This window comes from Papio anubis, chromosome 1 (assembly GCF_008728515.1).
Source record: "Papio anubis isolate 15944 chromosome 1, Panubis1.0, whole genome shotgun sequence".
Taxonomy (NCBI): domain Eukaryota; kingdom Metazoa; phylum Chordata; class Mammalia; order Primates; family Cercopithecidae; genus Papio; species Papio anubis.
The window spans coordinates 203,711,245-203,736,317 of NC_044976.1; the positions used below are offsets into that span (position 1 = coordinate 203,711,245).

At 43.9% G+C, this 25,073-nt stretch overlaps 1 protein-coding gene across 1 annotated transcript in view; it reads left to right on the top strand.

Annotated features, from left to right (window-relative positions):
* Positions 1-25,073, top strand: part of LOC100999752 (putative thiamine transporter SLC35F3) — a 107,826-nt gene that overhangs the window by 16,775 nt on the left and 65,978 nt on the right. The window contains exon 2 of the mRNA XM_009197368.4: positions 236-560. Coding sequence (XP_009195632.2) covers positions 236-560 — 325 coding nt within the window. The remainder of the gene's footprint in view (positions 1-235; positions 561-25,073) is intronic.

Below are 25,073 nucleotides of genomic sequence, written 5' to 3' on the forward strand. Positions count from 1 at the left end.
TGCCCGGCCCACGGACCACACTTGGAGAGTGGAGGTTCTGGAGAATAGGAAAACCTGTGTAAACGTTTTCTATCGCAGCTTGGTGTCACACAGCCGTCCTAGAAGCCGCCCCTGCGCCCGCTATCTCCCGCGGCCCCCAGGTAGCTGGCGGTCACAATGGCTGCAGGGCAGCGCCCTGCTAAGTGCAGGGGTGAAGGTCTGCAGGCCCTGCTAACCACGCCCTTCTCTTCCCCAGGGGAGGAGCGCCCCCGGGACTCCCCGGGCCCGGCGGAGGCCCAGGCGCCGGCCGGGGTGGAGACCGGCGGGAGAGCGAGCCGCCGCTGCTGGACGTGCTCCCGGGCGCAGCTCAAGAAGATCTTCTGGGGCGTGGCGGTCGTGCTGTGCGTGTGCTCCTCGTGGGCGGGCTCCACGCAGCTCGCCAAGCTGACCTTCAGGAAGTTCGACGCGCCCTTCACCCTCACGTGGTTTGCCACCAACTGGAACTTTTTATTCTTCCCGTTGTACTACGTGGGGCACGTCTGCAAGTCCACAGAGAAGCAGTCTGTGAAGCAGAGATACAGGTAAGCGCGTCCTGCACGAGGAGGCCTCCTGACCCGGGGCTGCTCCATCCAGCGCTGACTCTGCAGACCTGCCCCTGGTGGCAGGCGCTGGGATGAGCCAGTGGGAGCCGGTGGAGAGATGTCGCAGTGAATGCACCTGCTCTCTGAGAGGGGTGGGGAGCCGAATTCTCTCTACCCTGGGTAGTGAACGCCTCCTTCCTCTGCCTCTCTGCCTCCTGCCCCTCAGCCCTGGGACCCCCTTTATATGAAAGCAGGCAGCAATGTCTTCCAGAGACAGCAAGTAGTAGGTTCCCAGAAAGCTTAGAAATGGGAGAACTGTAGCGCAGTTCATGCCTCAGCAAGCTGGGGTGAGGACCGCAAGGCCATGGGGCCAGGCCACTCGGACGCTTCCTGTAGCTGACTTCCCTCACGGAGATGCTTGCTGCAGAGACTTCCTTACTCATCCTCTTTCTGATCCCAAGACATGCCCTGCTTCGGGTATGTAATTGCATGGGTCTGAATATCTCCCGGTGTGATGGTAAAAACCAAAGCAGTGTCTAGACTTTGTTGACTCTATTTTCTCAAATGGAGTCCATTGGAATGACGTTCCTTTCAAAAAGAGGCCAGAAACCCTGACCTCAACCTCTACCTCAGTATGCAGGAGGGCTCATGCAGCCCTCCCCGGGAGTCACATTGTCGGTGTTGACCCATGGCGCTCATCTGTGCCTATGAGAGCATCTGGTGTTTCCCCAAAGTAGAGGCCTTCTGTGGGCCATGTCAAGGGCTGTCCCAAATCAGGCCTAATCAAAAAAAAAAAAAAAAAAAAAACAGAAATGAATGCTGGCCAAGGTGACACAGCAGGCCCTGGAAACTCATCTTTTATCAGTCCCAGAGGTGAGGAGAAATTGAGCATTTAAGAGTCTTCATTCCTTCACCACTGCCTTCGTCCCCACCACACCCCACTAGCCAAACACATACCCCCGTAAGATTGCTATGTCCTGAAGTTCCCCTTAGAAGATACAAGATAACTAAAAACATCATTGGGTCCAAGGAACAAAGAGGTTTGGAAATGGAGGTCTACACCTGGACCAGAATTTCTTTCTGGGAATCTACCATTTTGTCCCTGTAAACGTGTAGCTGGAAGTATGGTGTGATACTTTTTTAATGTTCAGAGGGAATTTGGCCTGGCTCCTTTAAAAGACCTACTTGTAAATCACAGCATGAATTCTGGAGGAGGGGGCTCTGATGGAGCTTGAATAGAATCACATGGCCAGTCTCACAGGTCCCCTTAGTGAAACGGCTTTAGTGCAAAGAATTCTGATCCTCAGGGTTGACCTAACCCAGTGGCTCATGGAGCAGCCAGAAATTGCTAAAGAGGCACTTAATGCACCCTCTTCTGAATAGAAGCCAAAAACAGAAGGAAACAAATCATTAGGGCCCAAGATTGTCCCAAAGGCAAGAGTAAAATAGTCCCAGAGAAAAGCTAATATTTAGTAAATGATGTATTTAACAGTTAAGTATCCCTACGTGTATTTAATTTGTAATTAGGCATTTGCCTTTCATTAAAACTGATTAGGATGCTATGCTACTGCCTCTAATGAAATGCTAAAAGTGAGCTTATATGCACTTTCTTGATCAATAATTTTTGGGAGGGAAGATGAAATGCTTCTTTCCTGCTACCTTCAACCATACCGGCTGAAAGAGGCCCCCACAAGTGGTAACACTGGCTGTTGTCCCAAATGCACTCCATGGCTACCACTTACCTGGGGAGAAGACTGTCACCGCCAGCCACTTAGGGTAGGCCTGGCACCATTAAACTATTGTACTGAAAACCACACAGAAGGAATCAAGATCAGTGGTGCTTATGTGGTCAAAGTAGGAAAAAATGAAAGGTCATTGAAGATTAGTTATACATAGAAAAACATCAGCACCTTGGTTTCAACCTATTGTCTTCCCATAAAAAGTGCTCAAAAAGAACCATTAAAACAATCTGGTGACTGCCCTGTTAACTGGCGAACAATGTAAAAGAGGGAAGATAATCCCAACTTTATTAGTGAAACTTGTTAAAACCTTTCCCAATTTCTGTCTTCACATTCTGCTCCAGCTCTTTAAAAAAGTTGTTTTTTTGTTTTGTTTTTTGGTTTTTGTTTGTTTCTGATTGTAAGCTGTGTTAGCCCCGTGGCTAGGCAGAGCTGCTAATTCACCAGCCAATTATTAAGCGTGTCAATCAAGCCATATACACCATTGGAGGGGTGAAGAGAGATCCTTCCTCAAAAGGAGAGAAACATTTTAACCTTGCAGACCTTCCTTAGGAAATCACAACTCCGTCACAGCTCATATTGGGAGTACTTTAAACAGACTTTAGGATTCTCAGAGATCAAGGAAGACTGAAATCACATCTTTCATCTTCATGCTTTTATCAAAATTATTGCCAGAGAGATTTTGAGTTGTCTGAGATGAGTCTGTTGGCTAAAGGTGTTCAGCAGGGAGCTGGGAAGAAAAGGAGATGAACAGAGACCTGTTCCACCGAGAGGGGAGCTGGACAGATACAGCAGCTTTTCTTGCAGTTATCAGGAGGCAATCAGATGGAAGCTTCTTTTCTCTAAACCCTCCCCAACTGAGCTGTTTCCCCAGGGTGAATTCAGAGCGGAGAGAGGAAGGCATGTGTTCCCCAGAACAGAGCTCCACAAACTGCAACTCCCTGTGAGGCTCCCTGGGGTCTTGTTGAAGGCAGACTCTGATTCAGTAGGTCTGGGTGGATCTGAGATTCCACTTTTCTTAGGAACTTCCAGGGAATCCTAGTGCTGCTGGCCCATGGGCTGCACTTTAACTGTAAATGCCCTGGAGTTGTTGAGTCCCAGCTACAGATTTTTTTTTAATGCTGCTGATTTTACCAAATGTTAGAACTAGGACTCACCTCACCATGTAGAACTGATGAGTGAATCCACTGGGCCCCAGAGGATGTTTGAGCTCTGGTCCTCTTCGAGCCCTGGTCTTCTGCCACTCGTGACAGGAGGCTCCGTGGTCAAGTCCTCAAAGCTCTCAGAGCCTCAGATGCCCATTTGTAAATGGGAGGTGATGATATATGCACTGTCTTGCACAAAAGACTGCTGTGTGATCAAATGACACGCTGTACATGAAAGCGCCCTATAAACTGTAATATGTTGTGTAAATGCGAGGAACCAGTACTGTGTTGTGATAGCCTCTGCGGGTTATACGGAAGGCTGTTGCCCGTGCTTTGTTCATTGGCTACCTCATGGTGGCCAATTTAAACTACAAGAGTGTCAACCCTTACGCTGCATGCAAGTGTCAGTCCTGAAGAAATCAACTTGTGGCCCTAGTGGCTTCACAGGGCATAAAAGAACACTGATCAGGGCTTCTCATGACCAGATACTGTTGTCAGGAATTAGACATGAATGGGCAAACCTCATATGGGTTTTCAGCCCCTGCCTTATAGTCTTCCCAGCAAGCACTCAACCATCCAGGTGTACAATGAGCTGCTTCCTTCTCCAATATGATAGGCAGCCCAACCCTTATCTTCCCTGTTTCTCACTGAAGCTGGCCTCAGGGATGTTCTGAGGAAACAATAGTGCCCAGAATTCAGAGAGGGCTTCAGTCATGAGATGCTGGCGGCTGCTTGGGAACCACAGTCTCCTGGACCACCAGCATCTGGGGGAGGCACAGGGAGGTGTCTATATCAGGTCTGTGTTTGGGAGAGACTGTTGAGCACAGGTGTGATGATACACAGCCTCCTGGCCCCTCTGACCCTGGAACAGGAATGCAGCTTTTCAGATCTGAGAGGTCAGCAGAGCTGGAGCAGATCTGGGGCATTTTCATTCTTGTTCAAAGGTCTTCCAGGAATTTGCAGCAGTAATGACCTGTTTTCAAAAGCAAGTGCTGAGACCTTCTGCTATCACGCGGCTGCCAAAAAAAAGTGAACGGTGCAGTGGTGACAGATGTTTTTCTCTGCCTTTTGTAGTTCCAGGCTTTCTGTAAGCCAGCCAATTGATTCTGCTTCAGATATCTGAGCAACAGTAGAGTCCAGAAAGGGAAAAGGGCAGTTTAGATGCCTTTCATCTTAAACCCTGCAAGGGCCGGGTGTGTGTACCTTGCCACCCAGACTTACGCAGGAACCATATCGGGTCTTGCAGCTGTAACATTCATTGGCCGTTTAAAATCTAAAGAGCAGAGTGGAGCAGTTGCAATCTGGAGCTTTGTTCTGAAAATAGTTACTGTGCATCTTCTCTAGGCAATGCACTAGAACTACAAGATAAATGGACTCTGTCCTCCAGGAGCCCAAAACCTGAAAGGGAGTGAGATAGCCAAACAGGGTGGGGGTGCATGCAAGGTAGCTGAGAGTGGGGGAAGGCCCAGATACATGTGTCCTGGGGCAGGGTACAAAAGTTTCTTAGAAGAAGTTAGGTAGGGCCTGGCACTGTGGCTAATGTCTGTAATCCCAGCACTTTGGGGGGCTGAGGCGGGCAGATTGATTGAGCCTGGGAGTTCAAGACCAGCCTTGGCAACATGGCAAAACCGTCTCTACTAAAAATACAAAAATTAGCCAGGCGTGATGGTGCACCTGTAGTCCCAGCTACTCAGGGGACTAGGCAGGAGGATCACCTGAGCCTTGGGAGGTTGAGGCTGCAATAAGCAGTGATCAGGCCACTGTGCTCCAGCCTGGGTAACAGCGTGAGACCCTGTGTCCAAAAAAAAAAAAAAAATATTAAAATAAATAAGTTAGTCAGAAACAATTTATTTAAGGACAAGCAGATGGTTCTCTAGGTGCTGAAGGAGAAGGTCAAGAATATTCTAAGCAGACAGTAGCCTGCATAAAGGACACAGGCTGGACACAGAGCACGGAGCTCTTCCTAGGATGTAGGATGTAAGTGGGGTAAGGTGAGAGAGAAGACCCGGCAGTTAGGTGGAGCAGATGCTGGCGAGCCTCCTACGCTATGCTGAGGAGTTTCACTTCCGGTGTGAATATCAGCAGGAGTCATGGAAGCAGTGATCAGATTGGATCTTTCAAAATGCAGCTGCTGCCACTCTGTAGAAAATGGAATGAAGGACAAGGCTGGAGGTCAATCCAGGTCAACAAATACTTCCTTGATATCTATGTGGGCACATGGACAGACGTGAATGACAGCTGTTGTTCTTGACCCTAAGGAACTCACAACTGAGTGGGAGACAGTCTCCTATTAAAAAAAATAAATAAAATAAAATGTAAGGAGGAAGTGGGGCAAGAGCTGAGGGCAGACTGTCTTGGCTGTAGCTTGGGTGTGAGGGACAAGGGCACACTAGATCTTGGGACTCCAAATTCAGCTGAAGGTCCATTGGGAAGGACTTGGGGTGCCCAATCAAGGAGTTGGGGCTGTATTTGCCAGGCAAGTGGAGCCTCCAGAAGTTTCTGGTATAATCAGCTGCTTTCAAAAGTAGGATTCATGGTACTAATTATGTAACTGGCTGCAGCATATGGTCCCAATTCACATAAGAGGTGGAATGACTGTCAGGTGTTTGTTTGTTGGGGGACAGGATGCCTAGTTCCTGAGCAGTAGCAAGAATTTTGAGTGTGAATCCTGAAGTATTATGAAACTTGTTTGAACTGTCAACTTTTTGAGACTTACATCACACTCTTCTGTTAATAAAAAGCATTCTAATTGTCACTTTCGCCAAACTCAAGTGTTCTGAAAACATGGGGAGTATCTTCTTTCCAGGAAATATACGTACAGTTTTTCAGGCACGATGGTAAATGCTAAGGCATTGCCAAGGGAGCCCCGTTTAGCGAAGCTCAGCATCTCCTTGCCTTCCTGCTGTCAGGCCTCACATTTCAGAAAGCTGATGTGTTTCTTACCCTGAGCCCCAGGCACATTCCAGCCTGTTGTTCCAGGATCAACAGTTGTTCTTTATAGCACAAGGCCCTTTTGGAAACAAGGTGACAGGGCCCCTCATCCTAGGAGAGAGATAGTACTTCGTTCATTCCACAAAATCTTTCCAGCACCTTCTCTGTCTCAGGTGCTGTTCTAGGAACTGAGGATACAGCAGTGATGAGATCAAGTGGAAATTTCCTTTACCTTCACCCTTCCTCCTACCTTATAGCAGTCTCATTTCTTGTCTAATTTCTTCATTGTTGTTGTTGTTGTATTAAATAGTTTTTGTAAAGGTGAGGTTTCGCCATGTTGCCCAGGCTAATCTCCTACTCCTGTTCTCAAGCGATCCACTCGCCTTGGCTTCCCAAAGTGCTGGGATTACAGGCATGAGCCACTGCACCCAGGCTTTCCTGTCTGATTTCTAAGAATTATCTACCCAGAAAGTGATGAGCTATATTCAGAACTCTTACAGTTGATGTTTTTGTTGTTTGTTTGTTTATTTTTGTAACTGGTTTAGAAAAAATTGACAAAATATTGGAAGACTGCAGTTTGTAATTTGGCCCATGGCTTGAGTGTGGTGGTGAATAATGGCAATTATGCATACACATCCTCATGTATAGCCAGATTTGGCTAGCCTAAGGCAAAATACCATGCCCCATGCACTCTGTCTCTCTCTCTCTCACACACACACACACACACACATGCACACACACACACATAGCCAGCTGAGTAGCAGATGTCTGGTACAGCCACAGGAAATCATGTAATCAATGCTCCAAGTCTAAATGAGAAGTCATAATGGGCACCAGTGTCAGCAAAGGAAGAAATGAGATGGGGGAAGCTAAATAGGTTTGGGTTGTCTCTGCCTGTTTTAAGACAACACTTGCCATATTCAAGAATACATCAGTGGTGAAATGAAACAGAACATTGTCCACATGCCCCAGATTGTGACATCACCTTCCTGAGTTTACACCAGGTCCCACCACTCTATAGAGTCTTCGCTTTCATCCTATCATTGTGTTATTCATAGATTAGCTCATTTATTTTTCCTCTGGCATCTCGCCCACCCCACCACCACATCTCAGTTAACAGATGCCGACTTCATCCCAGTGAAATTCAATGACAGCCAAACACCCCTACAGTCAAGTTCAGAATATTCTTTCTACAAGTGATTTTTAGGCTTTCACTGAGGCAAGCAGAACATTTTCATTACCTCTTGATCTCCTTTTTTTCTATACTTCAGCCATCCCACATCCCAATTATCTGAGATTGCTATTCATTTTTGAACAGATATCAAGGATATGGCCTTGAAGTTTAGCAGTTTAAGAAGGTTATCTGTCTTAAAACCTTATAATTCCAGAGCTTGTCTTGTTCAGCTATAGCAATGTTGTTTCAATTTCACTGAAATTCTTTGAAAGGTCAGTTCCAATGCTCATGTTTGTGTTTAAGGTGTGGGTTTGAAGAATAACAGCCATTTAAATAACTGCCATATGAGTGTAATTATGACTCTTGTGGGGTCATGTTACCTCAGGCTGGAATTATCAACAAGGGATTTAGTAACATTTTTAGCATTAAGTGCCATGGTCCCTGTGAATATTTGCGAGATCAGTGTGACAGTGAAATCGAAGGTGGGAAGCAATGAAGGATGGTCTCCCAGAGGATTTCGAGGAGCAGTTAATCTTTGTGCTGGTCAGATGAGGAGGAGGGCCCATGTAGATGGCAAACAAAAGTCACAAGTGTGTACAGATTTGCAGGATGTAACCAGTATGCTCAGGCACCACCCCATCCCAATGTAAGAAATGTGGAGTCATTTCTTACTTCCCAGGTGATTTCTCATCATTGAGTCAAGACTAGTGAGCCAGCCGATAGGCACACTGAAACTTAAAAATCTCACCACATTTAGCAAAAGATCATCTGCGCAGAGACCTGGAAAGATCCAAAAAATGACTTTGAGGATTCTCTGATCCAACTCATTCATGTTATCAATGAATCCAGAGATGCTCAGAGAAAGGGCAGGAGAACGCTGTTCTCTGCAGCCTCAGACCTCTCCAGAAATACTACCAGGAAAGAAGTGGGTCAACACTCTCTCTCCTCATAGGAAGGAACCTGGAGGCAGTGCCTGGGCAGGATGGAGCAACAGGGGTAGGAGTGCTACTAGCCCATGTTGCAATATTGTGATAGATGATAAGAACACATGCTTGCCATTAGATAGTTTGGGCAGGAAACTCAGCTCTTCCTTTATTTGGCAACATGGTCATAGATAAGTCAACTGAAAGCTCTTAGTCTCAGCTCTTACCCGAAAAATCATGGAGACTTTAATTCCCACTTCCAAAGGTTACTGTGGGATTGAGTGCCCCTCCCGTGGGCTCCCACAGCTCCTGTGTAGACCATGTGTTTGAAATGAACAAAATTAAACATGGTAGTGTGTATAAAGTTCCAAACTGTTCTTGGTCCAGGGATTTCCTATCCATCTTTGGTTGAGTCCTAATGTGGATGCCAAAACTCATTCAAACTATGGCTACTGCTCTCTCCAAATCATAAAGTGAGGATGATGATGTCATAAAATGATTCTGATGATGATAATGATAATGATTATGAAGTCATAAAATGATGAGGGGGAGGGCCGGGCATGGTGGCTCATCCTGTAATCCCAGCATTTTGGGAGGCTGAGTCAGGCGGATCACTTGAGCCCAGGAGTTCAAGATCAGCCTGGCCAACATGATGAAACCCCATCTCTACTGAAAATACAAAGCTGGACATGGTGGCACATGCCTGTAGTCGCAGCATTTTGGGAGGCTGAGGTAGGAGAATCGCTTGAATCCAGGAGGCAGAGGTTGCAGTGAGCCAAGATCGTGCCACTGCACTCCAGCCTGGGTGACAGTGAGACCCTGTCTGAAAAAAAAAAATATATATATATATATATACACACACACACACACACACATATATATGTATGTATGTGTGTGTATTTTGTGTGTGTGTGTGTGTATAGACAAGGAGGAGGTCCTAAAATGATGATGATGATGATGAGGTCATAAAATAATAATGATGATGATGATAACATAGTAGAACCCCAGGTAACTGAGTCTTCCTCCTTATAAAGATTCAGTTCAGATTAACTAGGTAGATGATTTGGAGCCCACAGCAAGAAGGACAGCATTGTGCCCTGTCATTATTTTAGGCTGTTGCAGGAGGAAGGAGCCTTTCTTGGTAGAGATGAACTTTAAGACAAGTCCTGACAGGAGAGGCAGAGAACTGAAGTGGAACTTATCATTGTCATGACGTTCCAGGGTATGAGCTGGAAGCCAGATGGAAATGTGAGGTGATCCGTTTGTCTAGAAAGCAATGTCCTGTCAAGCTCTTGACGCTTTTTATTTTTCAAAAGTTTAAAAACAAAAAAGAGAAAACATGCTAGTGCCATGCAGAAGCTAAAGCAGATGTGTTTCTTCTCTTTCTTTTCTTTTCCACTGGCACCCCTTTTGCCTTTATTGTATACAAATCCTAGCTAAATTGGAATGACCACCCTGCCCTTCATAGAAACAGACATTATACTGGCTTCCCAAATAACTAGCCCACCTTCCTGCCCCATGCGGCACAGGAGTACCTACTAGTGTTGTACCCACAGGAGGCCCCAGGGATATGGAAAGGAATGAGACCACGTGTTGAGGGAAGGGACCCGAGCTTTGAGTCAGGCTTGTTCCAGTTCTCAGATCCACTGTTTACACCTCACATGACTTTGGGTAAGTTATTTGTAACGGCTCCTGCAGCCTCCGTTTTCTCATATTTAAAAATGGATCCAGGATGGGTGCGGTGGCTCACGTCTGTAATCCCAGCACTTTGGGAGGCAGAGGCGGGTGGATCACCTGAGGTCAGGAGTTCAAGACCAGCCTGACCAACATGGCAAAACCCCATTTCTACTAAAAATACAAAATTAGCTGGGCATGGTAGCACATGCCTGTAATCCCAACTACTTGGGAGGCTGAGGCAGGAGAATTGCTTGAACCCAGAAGGCGGAGGTTGCAGGAAGCTGAGATTGCACCACTGCACTCTAGCCTGGGCAACAAGAGTGACACTCCGTCTCAAAAAAGAAAAAAAATGGAGCCAATAATGCCTGTTTACACAGTGGGCTTCAAGGTTTGGGGTGCAAATCAGCTCACCTGGAACACGGCCCTGGGTCAGTGCTGCAGTAACAGTGGTCACTGCTACTCGTGCTGCTGGTCAACGATTACTTGAGTGGTGGTTATTGTTGTTCATTGTCCATCTCTTCCTTGCTGGCCTTTCTGCACATGCCGTATTTCTTTGAGTAATAATCCATTTCTAATTGAGCCATAGGGTAAAGACTTTTTGGCGCTTGCATTCTCTCCCATGTTATTTTGTGGTATCACATTCCACATAAGCTTTTCTTGGCTAATGAACCAGGAGCCAGTGGGAACAGGAATCACTGGAAATTGCTATGCCAGATTTTTAAACCAAAATCAAAGCACATGCTTTTGGATAGCCAGTGTCTGTGCTAAGTGCTCCATAGAATCAGCCTCCACTTCCCCAGAATGCGGCTGTGTCTACTTCAAGCATGAGCCAGAACAGATGGGGCCACATGCCTATCCCATCTTGGGCCAGGCGTCCCCTCCACCCACTCCCCAGCCCGCTGCAGATCTGGTCCTAAAAGAGAAGGGAGTTCTACAGGAGGGTCCCTAGGAAACTTCCTCTGATGCATTTTCCAGCCTGGGTCATCCCGTTCGAAGAGAGGTTCCAGCTGTGAGTGCATTCACTGTGTCTTCCAGCTGGTGAACTTGTTCTTGGAAAGCTCTTAATTATTTAAAGTGCATATTGGTTTTTGTGACCACGCCTCAAACTGTCTAGCTGAGTTTGTTAAAAAAGACAAAAAATCCAGTTGGCCAGAGTAATCTCCCTTTTCTGATATTAGGGCAAGTTCTATTCATATGCTTCCTGGATCATTTAAAATACAACTGTACTAATTACATTCACCTCCTCTGAAAACAAAGATGATTTATGTACTTAATGTAACATTCAGGAGTGCATCAGAATCATTTAATGCTTTTCTTACGTAAGTGCCTTATTTTATGACACTTACATTTAATGAGTTACTCTCAATCATATATACATTATTAATTTATAACAAAATAAATTAAAAGCACTGGATACTAAAGCTCCCTTGTTGCAGAAACACATCATTAGACACTAGATAGCATTATTTTGCTACATGTTTCTCTGAGGGAAAAACAGAAGAGAACTTTTTCTTTTTTTTTTGGAAACGGAGTCTCACTCTCTCCCCCTGGCTGGAGTGCAGTGGCACGATCTCGGCTGACTGCAAGCTCCGCCTCCTGGGTTCCTGCCATTCTCCTGCCTCAGCCTCCCAAGTAGCTGGGACTACAGGCGCCCGCCACCACGCCCGGCTAGTTTTTTGTATTTTTTTAGTAGAGGCGGGGTTTCACCGTGGTCTCGATCTCCTGACCTTGTGATCCGCCCGCCTCGGCCTCCCAGAGTACTGGGATTACAGGCGTGAGCCACCGCGCCCAGCTGAGAACTTTTTCAAAGAAAGACTAAGTCTTCCGCCAACAAAATGGAGACAGGCTTGTCAGTATTTTACTATGAATTAGTGGAGATGGGGGATGGGTCTTCCAAATACTTATTGGTTATTTTTAAACTGTTTGTTTTGGCCGGGCACGGTAGCTCACGCCTGTAATCCCAGCACTTTGAGAGGCCAAGGTGGGCAGATCATTTGAGGTCAGAAGTTCCAGACCAGCCTGGCCAACGTGGTGAAACCCTGTCTCTACTAAATACACAAAAAAATCAGCTGGGTGTGGTGGCGCACACCTGTAATCCCAGCTACTCGGGAGGTTGAGGCATGAGAATCGCTTGAACCCAGGAGATAGAGGTTGTAGAGACTGCGCCACTGCACTCCAGCCTGGGTGACAGAGTGAGACTCCACCTCAAAAAAAAAAAAAAAAAATAACATGTTTTGTTTTATTAAAGTTGGATGAAAGTTCGCGTATTTATGTCCAGCTTATGAAGTGCCTTTGTCTCTTGAATAAGATGTTTTCTCCCATGTAACAAGTGGAGGGAATTCACGAAGTATATTGAGGGACACATGTAAACATGCATTTTGCAGAATCCTTTTAGGGGATGTAAGAAGTGTGTAATAGATCTTTCCTAAAGAGGAAAGTTAGCACCTTCTAGGTTTCCTGACCAAGCCCCCGGCTCTCAGGAGTCCTAAGCAAGCCACTAGTGTCCTGTTTGACTTTGCAAAGACACATCATTCTGAGACAGAGATGGGTAACTCTGAAGCCAAGATCCCTGCTCCTCCTGCTACAGTAAAGGGTTGCTGCAGGGAGGACTGTGCAGCCAGAGACTACTACATCTCCCAGCCTTCCCTGGCATCTAACTTGGGCTAAGTGACTTCCCTCCAAAGGGCTAGGAGTCAGCCAAGACAGATAAGAAGCAGATGGGCATTTTCCTCCACTTCCCCATTCCACTGGCCACATGACAGAATCCCCAAGCTTCAAGGGATGGCATAGCTGCAAGGCAGGAGAAGGATCACCAAGGGGTTAAATGACACCTTTCAACCAATACCATGAATCAAAACTCAACTTCTGTGTGCCAACCCTCTGAACTGAAGAGTTGGACGTAACAGCTAGCATGACACTCATTACTACAGTCTCCATCTCTCCCCACAAGCTCAGAGTTGGAGTCAGTCTGAGAGCCTACATCCTCCACCATGCATACTTACATATCCTCACTGGCCAAAAGCTTCCATGTGGCTTTATTTTTATTCTGAATATAACAAAAAAAATTTTTAAAGAGTATCTGGACAGAAAATGTCAATCTTTGAACACCACAAGGACAGTGATCATGTCTTTCTTGCTCACCTGCATATCCCAGCACCTTGCACAGTGCCTGGGGGGGTTCTGGTAGAAAGGGGTGGGGGGAAGGAAGAAATTATGCATGAACAATGGTGGTATTGCCAATCTTGTGTTCACAATCAGAGTAGACTTGCTAAGATCAGCTCTTGGCAGGCAATCTCCAAGGAGCAATGCAGGAATCATTTCCCTCTGTCCTTATAATAAGCTGTTCCTCTATCATCCTGAACGATAAACTAATCCTATTCTGAAAGAGCCCTTGAATGACAAAGTAAGTTTTAGAAAAAGAAGTGCTTAATTATCAGACTTTTTTTTGTTTTTTGGTTTTTTTTTGGAAATTAGTCAGGTCTGAAATTAGTAGACTAGCACAGGGGATGTTCTATTATGCCATCCGATTGAACTGAGAGTAAAAACCCATCTTCAGGAAGTTTCAGTTCCACATTTATACTGGCTAGAATTTCAAAAGCTCCTAAAACTCACTGAGTCCTGGAAGAGAAGAATTTAGAGGATTTGTGCATTTAGAGTCTTAAAAGTCCTGCTAACTTTTTTATCTATATAAAAGATGTATTATGTGTAAATGTGTTTTTTACATGCATAGACTATATAATGATCAAGTCAGTATTGGGGGTATCCATCACTTTGAGTATTTGTCATTTTTATGCATTGATATCATTTCATGTCCTCTTTTCTCATTACTTTGAAATATACAAAATATTGTTTGCTAAGCATAGTCACCCTAGTCTTTTTTCTTAGTACTTTTTTCTTCTATCTAACTGTATATTTGTCCCCATTAACCAACTTCTCTTCACTCCTACCCTGTACCACCACCTACCTTCCCCAGTCTCTGGTACTATCATTCTGTTCTCTATGTCCTTGAGATCAAGTATTTTTAGCTCCTGCATGAGTGAGAACATGCAGTATTTCTCTTTCTGTGCCTGGATTATTTCAGTTAACAGAATGACCTCCGGTTCCATCCATGTTGCTGCAAATGACATGATTTTGTTCCTTTTTACAGCTGAATGGTATTCCATTGCGTATACATGCCACATTTTCTTTATCCATTTGTCCACTGATGGACGCGTAAGTTGATTCCATAACTTGGCTATTGTGAATCGTGCTGTGATAAACATGTGAGTGCAGATATCCCTTTGAGATACTGATTTATTTTCCTTTGGATAAATACCCAGCAATGGGATTGCTTCCTGCTATGGGATTTGAGAATCTACATCTGTTTCAGTTACTATTACTCTTTAACAAACTACTCTGAACCTTAGTGGCATTAACAACTCCTTTGTTGGCATCAAGGGATGGCTTTACCCCTGCTCCATGATGTTTAGAGCGTGTGCTGGAGGGGGCAACTCAACAGCTGGGGGCTAGACACATCTGTTGTCTTCCTCCAATGTCTGGAGGTTGATGCTCGTTGTCATGGGCCACCTAAGCTGGAGCTGCCAACCTCAGGGTCTACACATGGCCTCTTCTAATGGCCTGGGCTTCCTCACAGGAGGGTGGCCCATGGTAATCACACTGCGTGCATGGTTGCAGCTCAGAGCCCCAGAGGTCTCAGTGGACACACAGCAGAAACTCTTCCTTTTAGGACCTAGCCTCGAAGTCACATAATGTCACTTCCACCATAGTTTATGTCAAGGCAGTCATGAGTCTGCCCAGTTTCAAGGGGGAGGGGGACATCAACTTTGCCTCTTGACTGGAGGGTGGCAAGATCATCTCGGGGAAGAGTACGTGGAATGGGAGGTATTGCTGCTACCACCTTTGGAAAATATGATCTTCCACAGCATCTGAAGCAAAGGTGGTGTTTAGAGAGAGTCGTACTCTGGCCTCTGTTAGGAAGATGTGTTACTGAGCTAGGAAAGGCTGCCAGTGGCAGAGGCTTGGGGTTTAGGAGGTAGGAGGAGTGGCTCAGATGGAGAATTCTACCAGGGCAGCAGCAGTTCACTCTCTCTAACTTGACCCCAGAGAGTAATCAGGACCCTGATTTTCCCCTGAGCTTTTGGGTGCAGTTGGCCTAGCTTCAAGCCCTTCTAGACACCCTGGGACCCACCCAGGTTCCCCTAGACTTCAGCTGCAGCGTCTGCTGTCTCCTTTCTCGGAGAAGCAGGGCCTGTATCAGTAAAGCAGAAAATAATGTCAACCTGGATAGAGAAGACTAATAAAAGTGATAATAAATTATTCAGAAAGTGGAAAACTACTCTGGAGCTGCCAAATGATAAGAGCAAACACACGATGTGTTTTCTGTCCATGAATCTTCTGGATTCCTTTTTCCATACTGATGTTTTCCCCTTCTGAAGAGGTGAAATATTTTTATGCAAATAATGCCCAAGAAGTACAGTAATGCAGGCCACTTACAACACAGTCATGTAGAACCCAAGTCACGTCCTTTTATGCACTGAACTGCCAGGGGACCTAGAATTAATAAAAACCACACATAAAACAGAAACATCCATATGCTGAGTTAAGGCATGAATAAGAAATCACTCCCAGAAGCGGCAAGAACAGCAGAGCAGAGTGCTATTGTGGCTCTGTAGGTTGAGTGCTCTGAGAATTGGGAGGCCCTGTCGGCTGCTGTATGTGTTCAAGTCAGATGATGTCTGTGGGGGGTAAGGCCAGACCATGGTGCTGTCCTAGGAGACAGGCACAGCATAGAGGAGGTGGCAGACACTGCAGAGTGTGATGGTCTCAAAATAGCAGAAACCACAGCCAAGTTCAAGATCCAGTTACCAGTTCGTGGGGCTGGAAACCTGGAAACCAAGATGTGAAACCAAACAGGTGAGAGCTTGAGCACCAGCAATGGTGTCTTAAATAGTTCCAAGGCCAAGTTATATGGGAATGCTGGGTACTAGGTGCTTGAAACAGAAAAAGAGGAAGAGAAATTCTGTGTGGCAGGGAGTAGTGGAGTTATGTGAATGCATGGGTGCATGTATGCATGTGTCTATGTGTGCGTATGTGTATAATATAGCAATGGTTTTAAACTTTGTCATTTGATCGTTGGGTTGGTCAGTTGATTGGCTGTTCTATTGTTTGGTGGGTTGAATGACTGGTCCATTGTTTGATAGTTAGTTTGGCTGGTCCGTTGTTCGGTAGGTTGGTTGACTGGTCCATTGTTTGATAGTTAGTTTGGCTGGTCCATTGTTCTGTGGGTCAGTTGGCTGGTCCGTTGTTCAGTGGGTTGGTTGACTGGTCCATTGTTTAGTGGGCTGGTTGACTGGTCCATTGTTTGATGGGTCAGTTGGCTGGTCCATTGTTTGGTGGTTTGGTCGGCTGGTCAGTTGTTCTGTGGGTCAGTTGGCTGGTCCATTGTTCAGTGGGCTGACTGGCTGGTCCATTGTTTGATGTATCAGTTGGCTGATCCATTGTTTGGTGGGTTGGTTGGCTGGTTCATTTTTGGTTTCAGGGGTGTTTAGCCGAGGAACACTTCCTTCTAATTGAAAAACATCACATAAAGAAATGCCATATGGAAAAGAGATTCAAGAAGAGCTATTCTGGCTATGTTCAAAAAGCACTCATATTTTTCCCAGGCTTATTTCAGATCCTCTTGATCAGAGACTAAGCCCCAAGATACAAATCTCTTCCTGCCAGAAGCACCATGTCACAGCCCAGAAATCAAGCTGTGTTCCTTGTTGCCACTTAGGTGACCAAGGTGTCTTCCCACACTTCCTGCCCTTCCAGAGTCATGGACCCCTACTCAGAGTGAAGGCCAGATGAAAACCTCACTTGCGCAGCCATCAGGAAAACCTTCAGATATGTGTGAGGGATCCTCCAGGTTTCTGCTGTTGGAATCCCTTGCTGGTACAGCATATGCAGAGAGGGTAGATTTTGCAAGTGCTCTGGGTGAATCTTAGGGAATGCACCCCAGGAAGCAACCTGCTGACCAGTGAGCAAGAGGATTTCCTGAATCCCTGCAGGGATTTGCTAGCTAATTGTAAATGGAAAACACAGTATCCTCCTGGAAGTGGCAGGGCTGGGGCTAGGAGCAGGGAAATTGTATCCTACCCACTCGGTAGGACCCTTATCTGCTGCTCTTCCTTTAAGAGGGCCTCACCTTGCATGGATGATCTCATCCTTATCACCAGCTCCAGGTGTGTATACTGTCATATTCTTCTGCTCGATTTCCCTCTACGCCTTTACACATATCTAGCTTCTTTCACAGGTTTTTTTTCTATCCCATATGGAAGCTTCCATCCTCCCTAGTGAGAAAGAGGAATTCTTCATGGCCTTGCCTGAGGGAGGCCAGCCTGTGTGTGAACCCTCAGGCAGGAGAGGGACCTCCCCCTTATCCCATGGGTCTGAACAGATTCCTTATGCCACCTCTTATGGTACATTTGGTGGGCATGTTGGCGAGGATTTCTTGCCCACCTTCATCCAAGTACCAAGTACATCTGGAGTAGTGGAGTGGTCACTGGTCTGCTGTGGGTTGGGGCAGGGGTCCTGTGGGAAGGTGAGACTGACTGCCCCACCCCTGGCTAGGGCCCTGCATTTTTATTTTGCTGCAAGTAGAATTTTGGGTCCCCAAAATTATGTAGTCATCCTGAGGGTAAATAAGCCAATTTGAATTCAAATGCTCTCTCACTGTTATCGTTCATGGGTGAACTTGACACTTCAGTCCAAGTAGATGATTGACAGCACAGGTATCCAGGGCATAATAACTCAGACAGACTTCTGTGCTTTTAGCCCTGAGGCTGCATCCCCCGAAGTGTGTTCCATACAACGTTAGTAATGCAGCATGTTAATTAGGCTGCTGTGGTCAAAGAAGTTTGTGGAATGTATAGTTTTTGACTGCAGAACTCCTTACTCTTTAAAGTGCTAATATGTGCCGGAACCCTCTGAGGGAGAATACAGTATGCCGTGTCTCCCAGCATATTTTACCAAGCTAGGAAAAAACCTAGAAATATATACGGGAGAAGAAGGAAATTATAGGCCCTGTAATAGACCTTCTTTTCCACTGAATGTAACACCTGTGCCAGCATTCTAAGAAGCACATTTCTGAAGATACTATTTATTCAAAATAAGAGATAGATGGAACTGTGAGCTAAAAAGAGATACAATACATGGACATTGTTGGGAGGCCGAGACGGGTGGATCACGAGGTCAGGAGATCAAGACCATCCTGGCTAACACGGTGAAACCCCGTCTCTACTAAAAAGACAAAAAACTAGCCGGGCGAAGTGGCGGGCGCCTGTAGTCCCAGCTATTTGGGAGGCTGAGGCAGGAGAATGGCATAAACCCAGGAGACGGAGCTTGCAGTGAGCTGAGATCCGGCCACTGCACTCCAGCCTGGGCGACAGAGCGAGACTCCGTCTCAAAAAAAAAAAAAATACATGGACATTGGTGACTATGATAGTTAGAAAACAGTAATTTGTTTAGGGCAAAGCAAAGGCAAAGAGGAGGCTAAATGGAGTGGGGCAATGGCCCCTGTCTTCACCTGTTTGTGTTGCTATAAAGGAATACCTGAGGCTGGGTAGCTTACAAAGAAAAGAAGTTCCTTTGATTCATGATTCTGCAGGATGTTCAAGAAGCATGGTGCCAGCATTTGCATCTAGTAAGAGCCTCAGGCTGCTTCCACTCACGATGGAAGGGGAAGCAGAGATTATACGGCAAGAGAAGAAGCAAAAAGAGAGAGGAGGGGGTACCACACTCTTTTTAACAGTCTGCTGTCACAGGAACTAATAGAGTGAGAATTCACTCATTACCGCAAAGACTGCACTAAGCTGTTCATGAGGGATCTGCCCCTGTGATACAAACACCTCCCATTAGGCCCCACCTCCAACACTGGGGATCAGATTTCAACATGAGATTTGGAGGGGCCAAACAAACGAAACCATAGCAATCCCCTAGCAAATGAAGGCTGAAGGTGCATCCTGCTTGGAACAGATGACAGTGCCAACGAAGTCTAAAGGGAACACCTAAGAATAATGGGGAATTTTGACATCTTGACCAATGCTGGATGCCTCATTAAACTAGACTTTGGTCCTCTAATAAATCTCTGACCTTCCTTAGGATGATTTCATTGCTCAAGAGGTAAAGGAAATAACAAGGACTGGTTTGACCAACTAGGAAAAACTGCTTAATGAGTGAAGGTTACAGGGACGAAAGAGAAAGTAACCATGGCATCCTGAAGTTTATGAAAGGAAAGTGCATGGTGAGTGGATGTATGATTTTCAATTAGGAGATCATTTGAATTGGACCCTTTCGCCATATAGGATAACGATGGGAACAATAGCCAGGTAGAAACTATATATATAGAAGAATAGAATCCATTTACAAACTCAACCAAAACACACACACACACAAACTTTTAAATCCCTGATAGTAAATGTAACAAAAATTTATAGAACTGCATAAAGAACGCTTTAAAACTCTCCCAAGAATCAACAACATAAAAATGTCAATCCTTCCTATGTTAATTTATAAACTGAGTGTTATCCGAATTAAAATATCCAAATGTTTGTTTTAGGAAATGGACAAGGATACTCTGGAAAAGAAGAGCAATAGGGGGAACTAGCTGTTCTACAGGTTAAAATATACTCTGAAGCCTCAGTAATTAAAGCAATGTGGTACTGGCACATGTTCAGACAAATATCCAGAAATAGACCTAAATACAGAAAGAACTTTACTACCTAATAAATTAATCTTGTATAAGTGAAGGAAAGATACACTACTTAGTAAGTAATACTGGGGCAACTAAGAAACCACCTAGAAAAAAATTAATTTGATCATACCTCCTACTATAAGCCTAGATAAATTCCAAATGGAATTTAGATGTAAAACCTGAAATCTTATGAATACTAGATAAAGACGTGGAGCAATTATTTTCTTACTTGTCTCACTGTGGTACAAAGTTTAGAAGTTATCAAAGAAAAGATTGATTATAAATTAAACTACCTTTTTTTTTTTTTGAGACACAGTGTCTCTGTCACCCAAGCTGGAGTACAGTGGCATGATCTTGGCTTACTGAAACCTCTGCCTCCCAGATTCAAGTGATTCCCTGCCTCAGCCTCCGAAGTAACTAGGATTACAGGCCCACACCACCATGCTCGGCTAATTTTTGTATTTTTAGTAGAGATGGTGTTTCACCATGTTAGACAGGCTGGTCTCAAACTCCTGGCTTCAAGTGATCCGCCCACCTCAGCCTCACAAAGTGCTGGGATTATAGGCATAAGCTACCATGCTTGGCCCAAAACCATATTTTTAAAAAGTGCTTAAAGACTACTGCTTGGCAAAAAATAAAAATAAAAAATAATAATGAAATCACCGTCAGCAAAGTGAAAAACCAAATTAGCAAACCAGAAAAAATATGTGTAACTCATACGATAAACAAAGGGCTAATCTCTGTTAACAATCAACAACTCAACAGAGAAATGTACAAAGGATATAAACAGATACTGCATAGGAAAGGACATTGAAATGACTCACATGTAAAAAGATGCTTACTTTCACTTTTACGTGAGAAATATGAATTAAAACATATTTTTACCTGTCAAATTAACAAATAAATTTTAAAACGGAGACTTGATAATATGCCATGTTAGCAAAGCTGAGACAAAACAAGTACTTAATCCATTGCCAAGGCAATACCCATGGCACTGATAAACCTTATGTGGAGTAATTTTTATAATACTACTCTCAAAATCACAAAGGTGTATCTGCTTTGACCTCGTAGCTTTACTCCTGAGAATTTACATTAGAGGATATACAAGCAAGCGTGGACAATAAAGTTTGAACATGATATCATTGCAGCATTGTTTGTAATTAGCTAAAGATTAGAAACAACCTAAAATATTCAACAATCAGGAACTGGCTAAAGAGATTGTGGTATACAACCTTATGGTAGAATGCTGTTCAGCTGGCCAGGTGCAGTAACTCACACCTGTAATCCCAGCACTTTCGGAGGCAGAGGCTGGTAGATCACCTGAGGTCAGGAGTTTGAGACCAGCCTGGCCAACATGATGAAACCCCATCTCTACTAAAAATACAAAAATTAGCTGGGCGTGGTGGCGTGCACCTGTAATCCCAGCTACTCAGGAGGCTGAGGCAGGAGGATCGCTTGAACGTGGGAGGCAGAGGTTGCAGTGAGCCAAAATGGTGCCATTGCACTCTGGCCTAGGTGACAAGAGCAAAAATACTTCATCTCAAAAAAAAAAAAAAAAAAAAAAAAATGCTGTTCAGCTGTAAATAAAAGGGCTACTGTTTATGCAGTAAGGAAAGATCTCTAAGAAATAGTGTTCAGTGAAAAAGCAAGATCTACTACCATTTGAATTTTAAAAAACTAAAAAGAAGGAAGAATAGATATTTGTATTGCTTGAATATTCATTTAAAACCTTTAGAAGGATAAACAAGAAAATTAAAAATAGTGGTTTCCTATTAGTAGTATGAGAAGAGGGCAAATGGTTAAATGTATTATGTTGTCAAAAAGAAGTACATAATGAAAAAAAAAAAAAAAACGCAACAGCTAAAAAGAGAGGGGGGCAGTTCCAAAAAAATAAGAACCAAGAGTATCAGTATGACCATCCACGGTGTTCTCTAATGAGCTCAGTTTTTACAAGCACATACAGAAAATGGACAGAGAGGCACATACCCAAGGCTGAATGCCAAATAAGGTCAAGAGCAGCCTCCAGATGAGCTAAGCCTTGAACGATGTCAAGGGCAAGGACATTTTTTTTAGTCATTGTGAGGGAGAATGTAACAAGGAAGGTCAGTGTCACTGGGGGGATGGAGGGAGATGGCAGGATGCTAGCTGGTGATAGACAGGAAGTAGAACCGCTTCCCTATTATGACCCTGCTGCTTCTCACATGGAGATCCTTTAAGTCCTGCTTGTACTTGGGACTCTGAACTTCATCCATGTCCAAAACCAGGCAAAGGCTGCTCTCCCATGTGGGAAAAATTATTCTCTCGCTTATAACTGGATTCATTAACTTCCACGAAGACTGGCCTTGGTTTTCCTGTGGCTTAATGATCTAAGAGTACCATATTTGGCTTGTGTGTGTCCCTGTGGGCTGGTTCCTTTTTTTATGCCTTTGACTTCTTCAGAACCTCCCTGTGTACTGGCTTTCTGTATCCTTAGTAGTGTTCACACTCTTCTCTACTCTCAAAACCCAACCCATTTGGAACTCATTTCAGCCTCAACCAGTTACACCAGACCTAACAAGTCAACCAAGAAGGCCCCCGCCAGGCGTTGGGCCTCTTCTTTCCAGAGGTCACCAATGGTGCAGATGTGGGTTTTACTTTTTTGGTCTCAAACCATCAGAGAGAAGTGTCACCATCTTCTCCCATCCAAGAATAATAATCTTTAAATAGGGTAAGGACGATGAAGCACAAACTTCATGAAGAAGGAGGTAAAATCTAAGAAAGGAGACAAGATAGATATAAATACACTTAGCAACTTTAAAAAATCTTCAAGTCTTTAGGCCCGAGTTAATTCTATCCCAGGGTAATAAAAAGGCTTGCAAACAGGATTATAAAAGATACTATAAAGAAAAGAAATGATTTTGGAAGATCATTTCTCAGTTTTCTAAATGGCGAGAAAAAATACTCTTAACCAAACAGGCATACCACTCGCTCACTGTAAAGTTCATGAATGAATTATTTATTAACCAGTTTGTAAGCACTTAATAAACAAAGGTGTATCTAGAAGCAAGCATGGTTTCTTTATAAAAATATGCCAAATCAGCTGAAAAATCTTTGTCAACATGTTTTAGTTCATCATTGCCAATCTGGAGGGAGACATCCAGATATTCACCACTGAACTTGTACTTTGATCCAGACTTATTAAGTACTTTTGTTAGCAACTAAGATGTACAGATATGACTCAGGTCTTTGTTATTACAAGATAATTTGTTTTTTACATAATTTATTTTTAAATGTCATTATTAATTAAAAATTTCTGCTCTGTGAAAGACATTGTTAAGAATATGAAAAGATAAGCCGCTGACTGGGAGAAAATATTTACAAAACATCTGATGAAAGACTGATATCTAAAATGTACAAAGAACTCTTAAAACTAAACTACATGAAAACCCAATTCAAAAGTGGGCAAAAGATCCAAAAAGATACCTCACCAAGATGACATACAGATAGCAAATGAGTATATGAAAAGGTTCTCAATATCTTGTCATCAGAGAATTGCAGATTAAAACAACAATGAGATACCACTACACACTTATTAAAATAGCCACAATCTAGAACACTGACAACACCAAATATTGGTGAGAATGTGGAGCAACAGGAACTCTTCTTATTCATTGCTGGGGAAAATGCAAAATAGCACAGCCACTTTAGAAGACAGCTTGGTGTTTTCTTACAGAACTCAACATACTTTTATCGTAAGATCCAGCAATTGTGCTTTTTGGTGTTTACCCAAATAAGCTGAAAACTTATATCCACACAAAAACCTGCACACAGATGCTTATAGCAGCTTTATTCATAATTGCCAAAAATCGGAAGAACCAAGATGTCCCTTGGAAGACATTGAACAACCTTAATTGCATATTACTAAATGAAAGAAGCCAGTCTGAAAAGGCTATAGACTGTTTGATTCCAGCTACATAACATTCTGGAAAAGGCAAAATTATAGAGACAATAAAAATCAGTGGTGATTTGGACCCTGGAAGGGTTGGGGATGGAGGGATGAATTAGTGGAGCTTGGGGGATTAAAACACTTAGGGCAGTGAAAGAATTCTGTATGATCCTGTAATGGTACATAACATGACATTATGCATTTATTTAAAACAAACACCAAAAACCCTACAAATCCAAAATTGTACAACACAAAGAGTGAGCCCTAATTTAAACTACAGACTTTAGTTAATAATAATAAATCACGACTGGTTCGTCAATCGTAACAAATGTACCACATCAATGCAAGATGTTAATAATGGGGAGGAGGGAGTATATGAGAACTCCCTCTACTTTCTGCTCATTTTTTCCGTAAACCTAAAACTGCTCTGAAAAATAAAGTCTATTCATCTTTTTAATATCATATTAAGAGTGGAAAAAATATTTGATTGGGACTTTTGAAAAATGAAGCTAAAAATGGTGAAAAGCATTTTCAAAATGTAGTTTACAAATGCAATGATAAATTATTAGAATTAATAAAAAGTGAATTAAGTAAATTTGGCGGGTGATGGAAATATTCTATATTTTGATTGTGGCTGAGAAATAGAAATAAAATTCAAAGCTCCCCTCAGTGATTGAACCGACTTCCTTCTTGGCCAAGAGGACCCCAGAAGAAGCTTGGAAGCTGAATTTTCAGCTATGATGGGATGGTCGGACAAGCCTCCTTTTATCCTCTCCTTTGCTAGCTGTTATTAGGCTCTTTTGCCTAAGGGTTTGCCAGAAACCCGCCCTTTCAAAAGACTTCATCAGTGATTTCACAGCCTCATGACTGCTCCTCTCTTTCGTGGTTTTGACAAAACAACCAACCAGCATTCCTTCCTGATAAGAGACGACTGCCCATGGAGTGGTTCCAGCCAGTCTATGAATGATGTGCATGAGGGTTTTTGTATCCTCTTCTTCACCTTTTGATGTCAGAGAACCAAAAACTCCACCATCAGATTATGCTAATGCCACCATTTGTCTAACATGGGACCCACAAAGGAGCATGAAGCTCAGTTGTGCATGTGCATGTTTCTCCTTCTGTAAATATTCATGACTGCTCCTATAGCTTATTGAATATGTATATTTGGCCACCCCATCCAGCATAAATCCCTGTCTTATTCCTTTGACCCTTGAAGTGCTTGCTCCCAGCTTCCTGGCCAGAGGTTATGCTTCTCAGCCTGTCCGA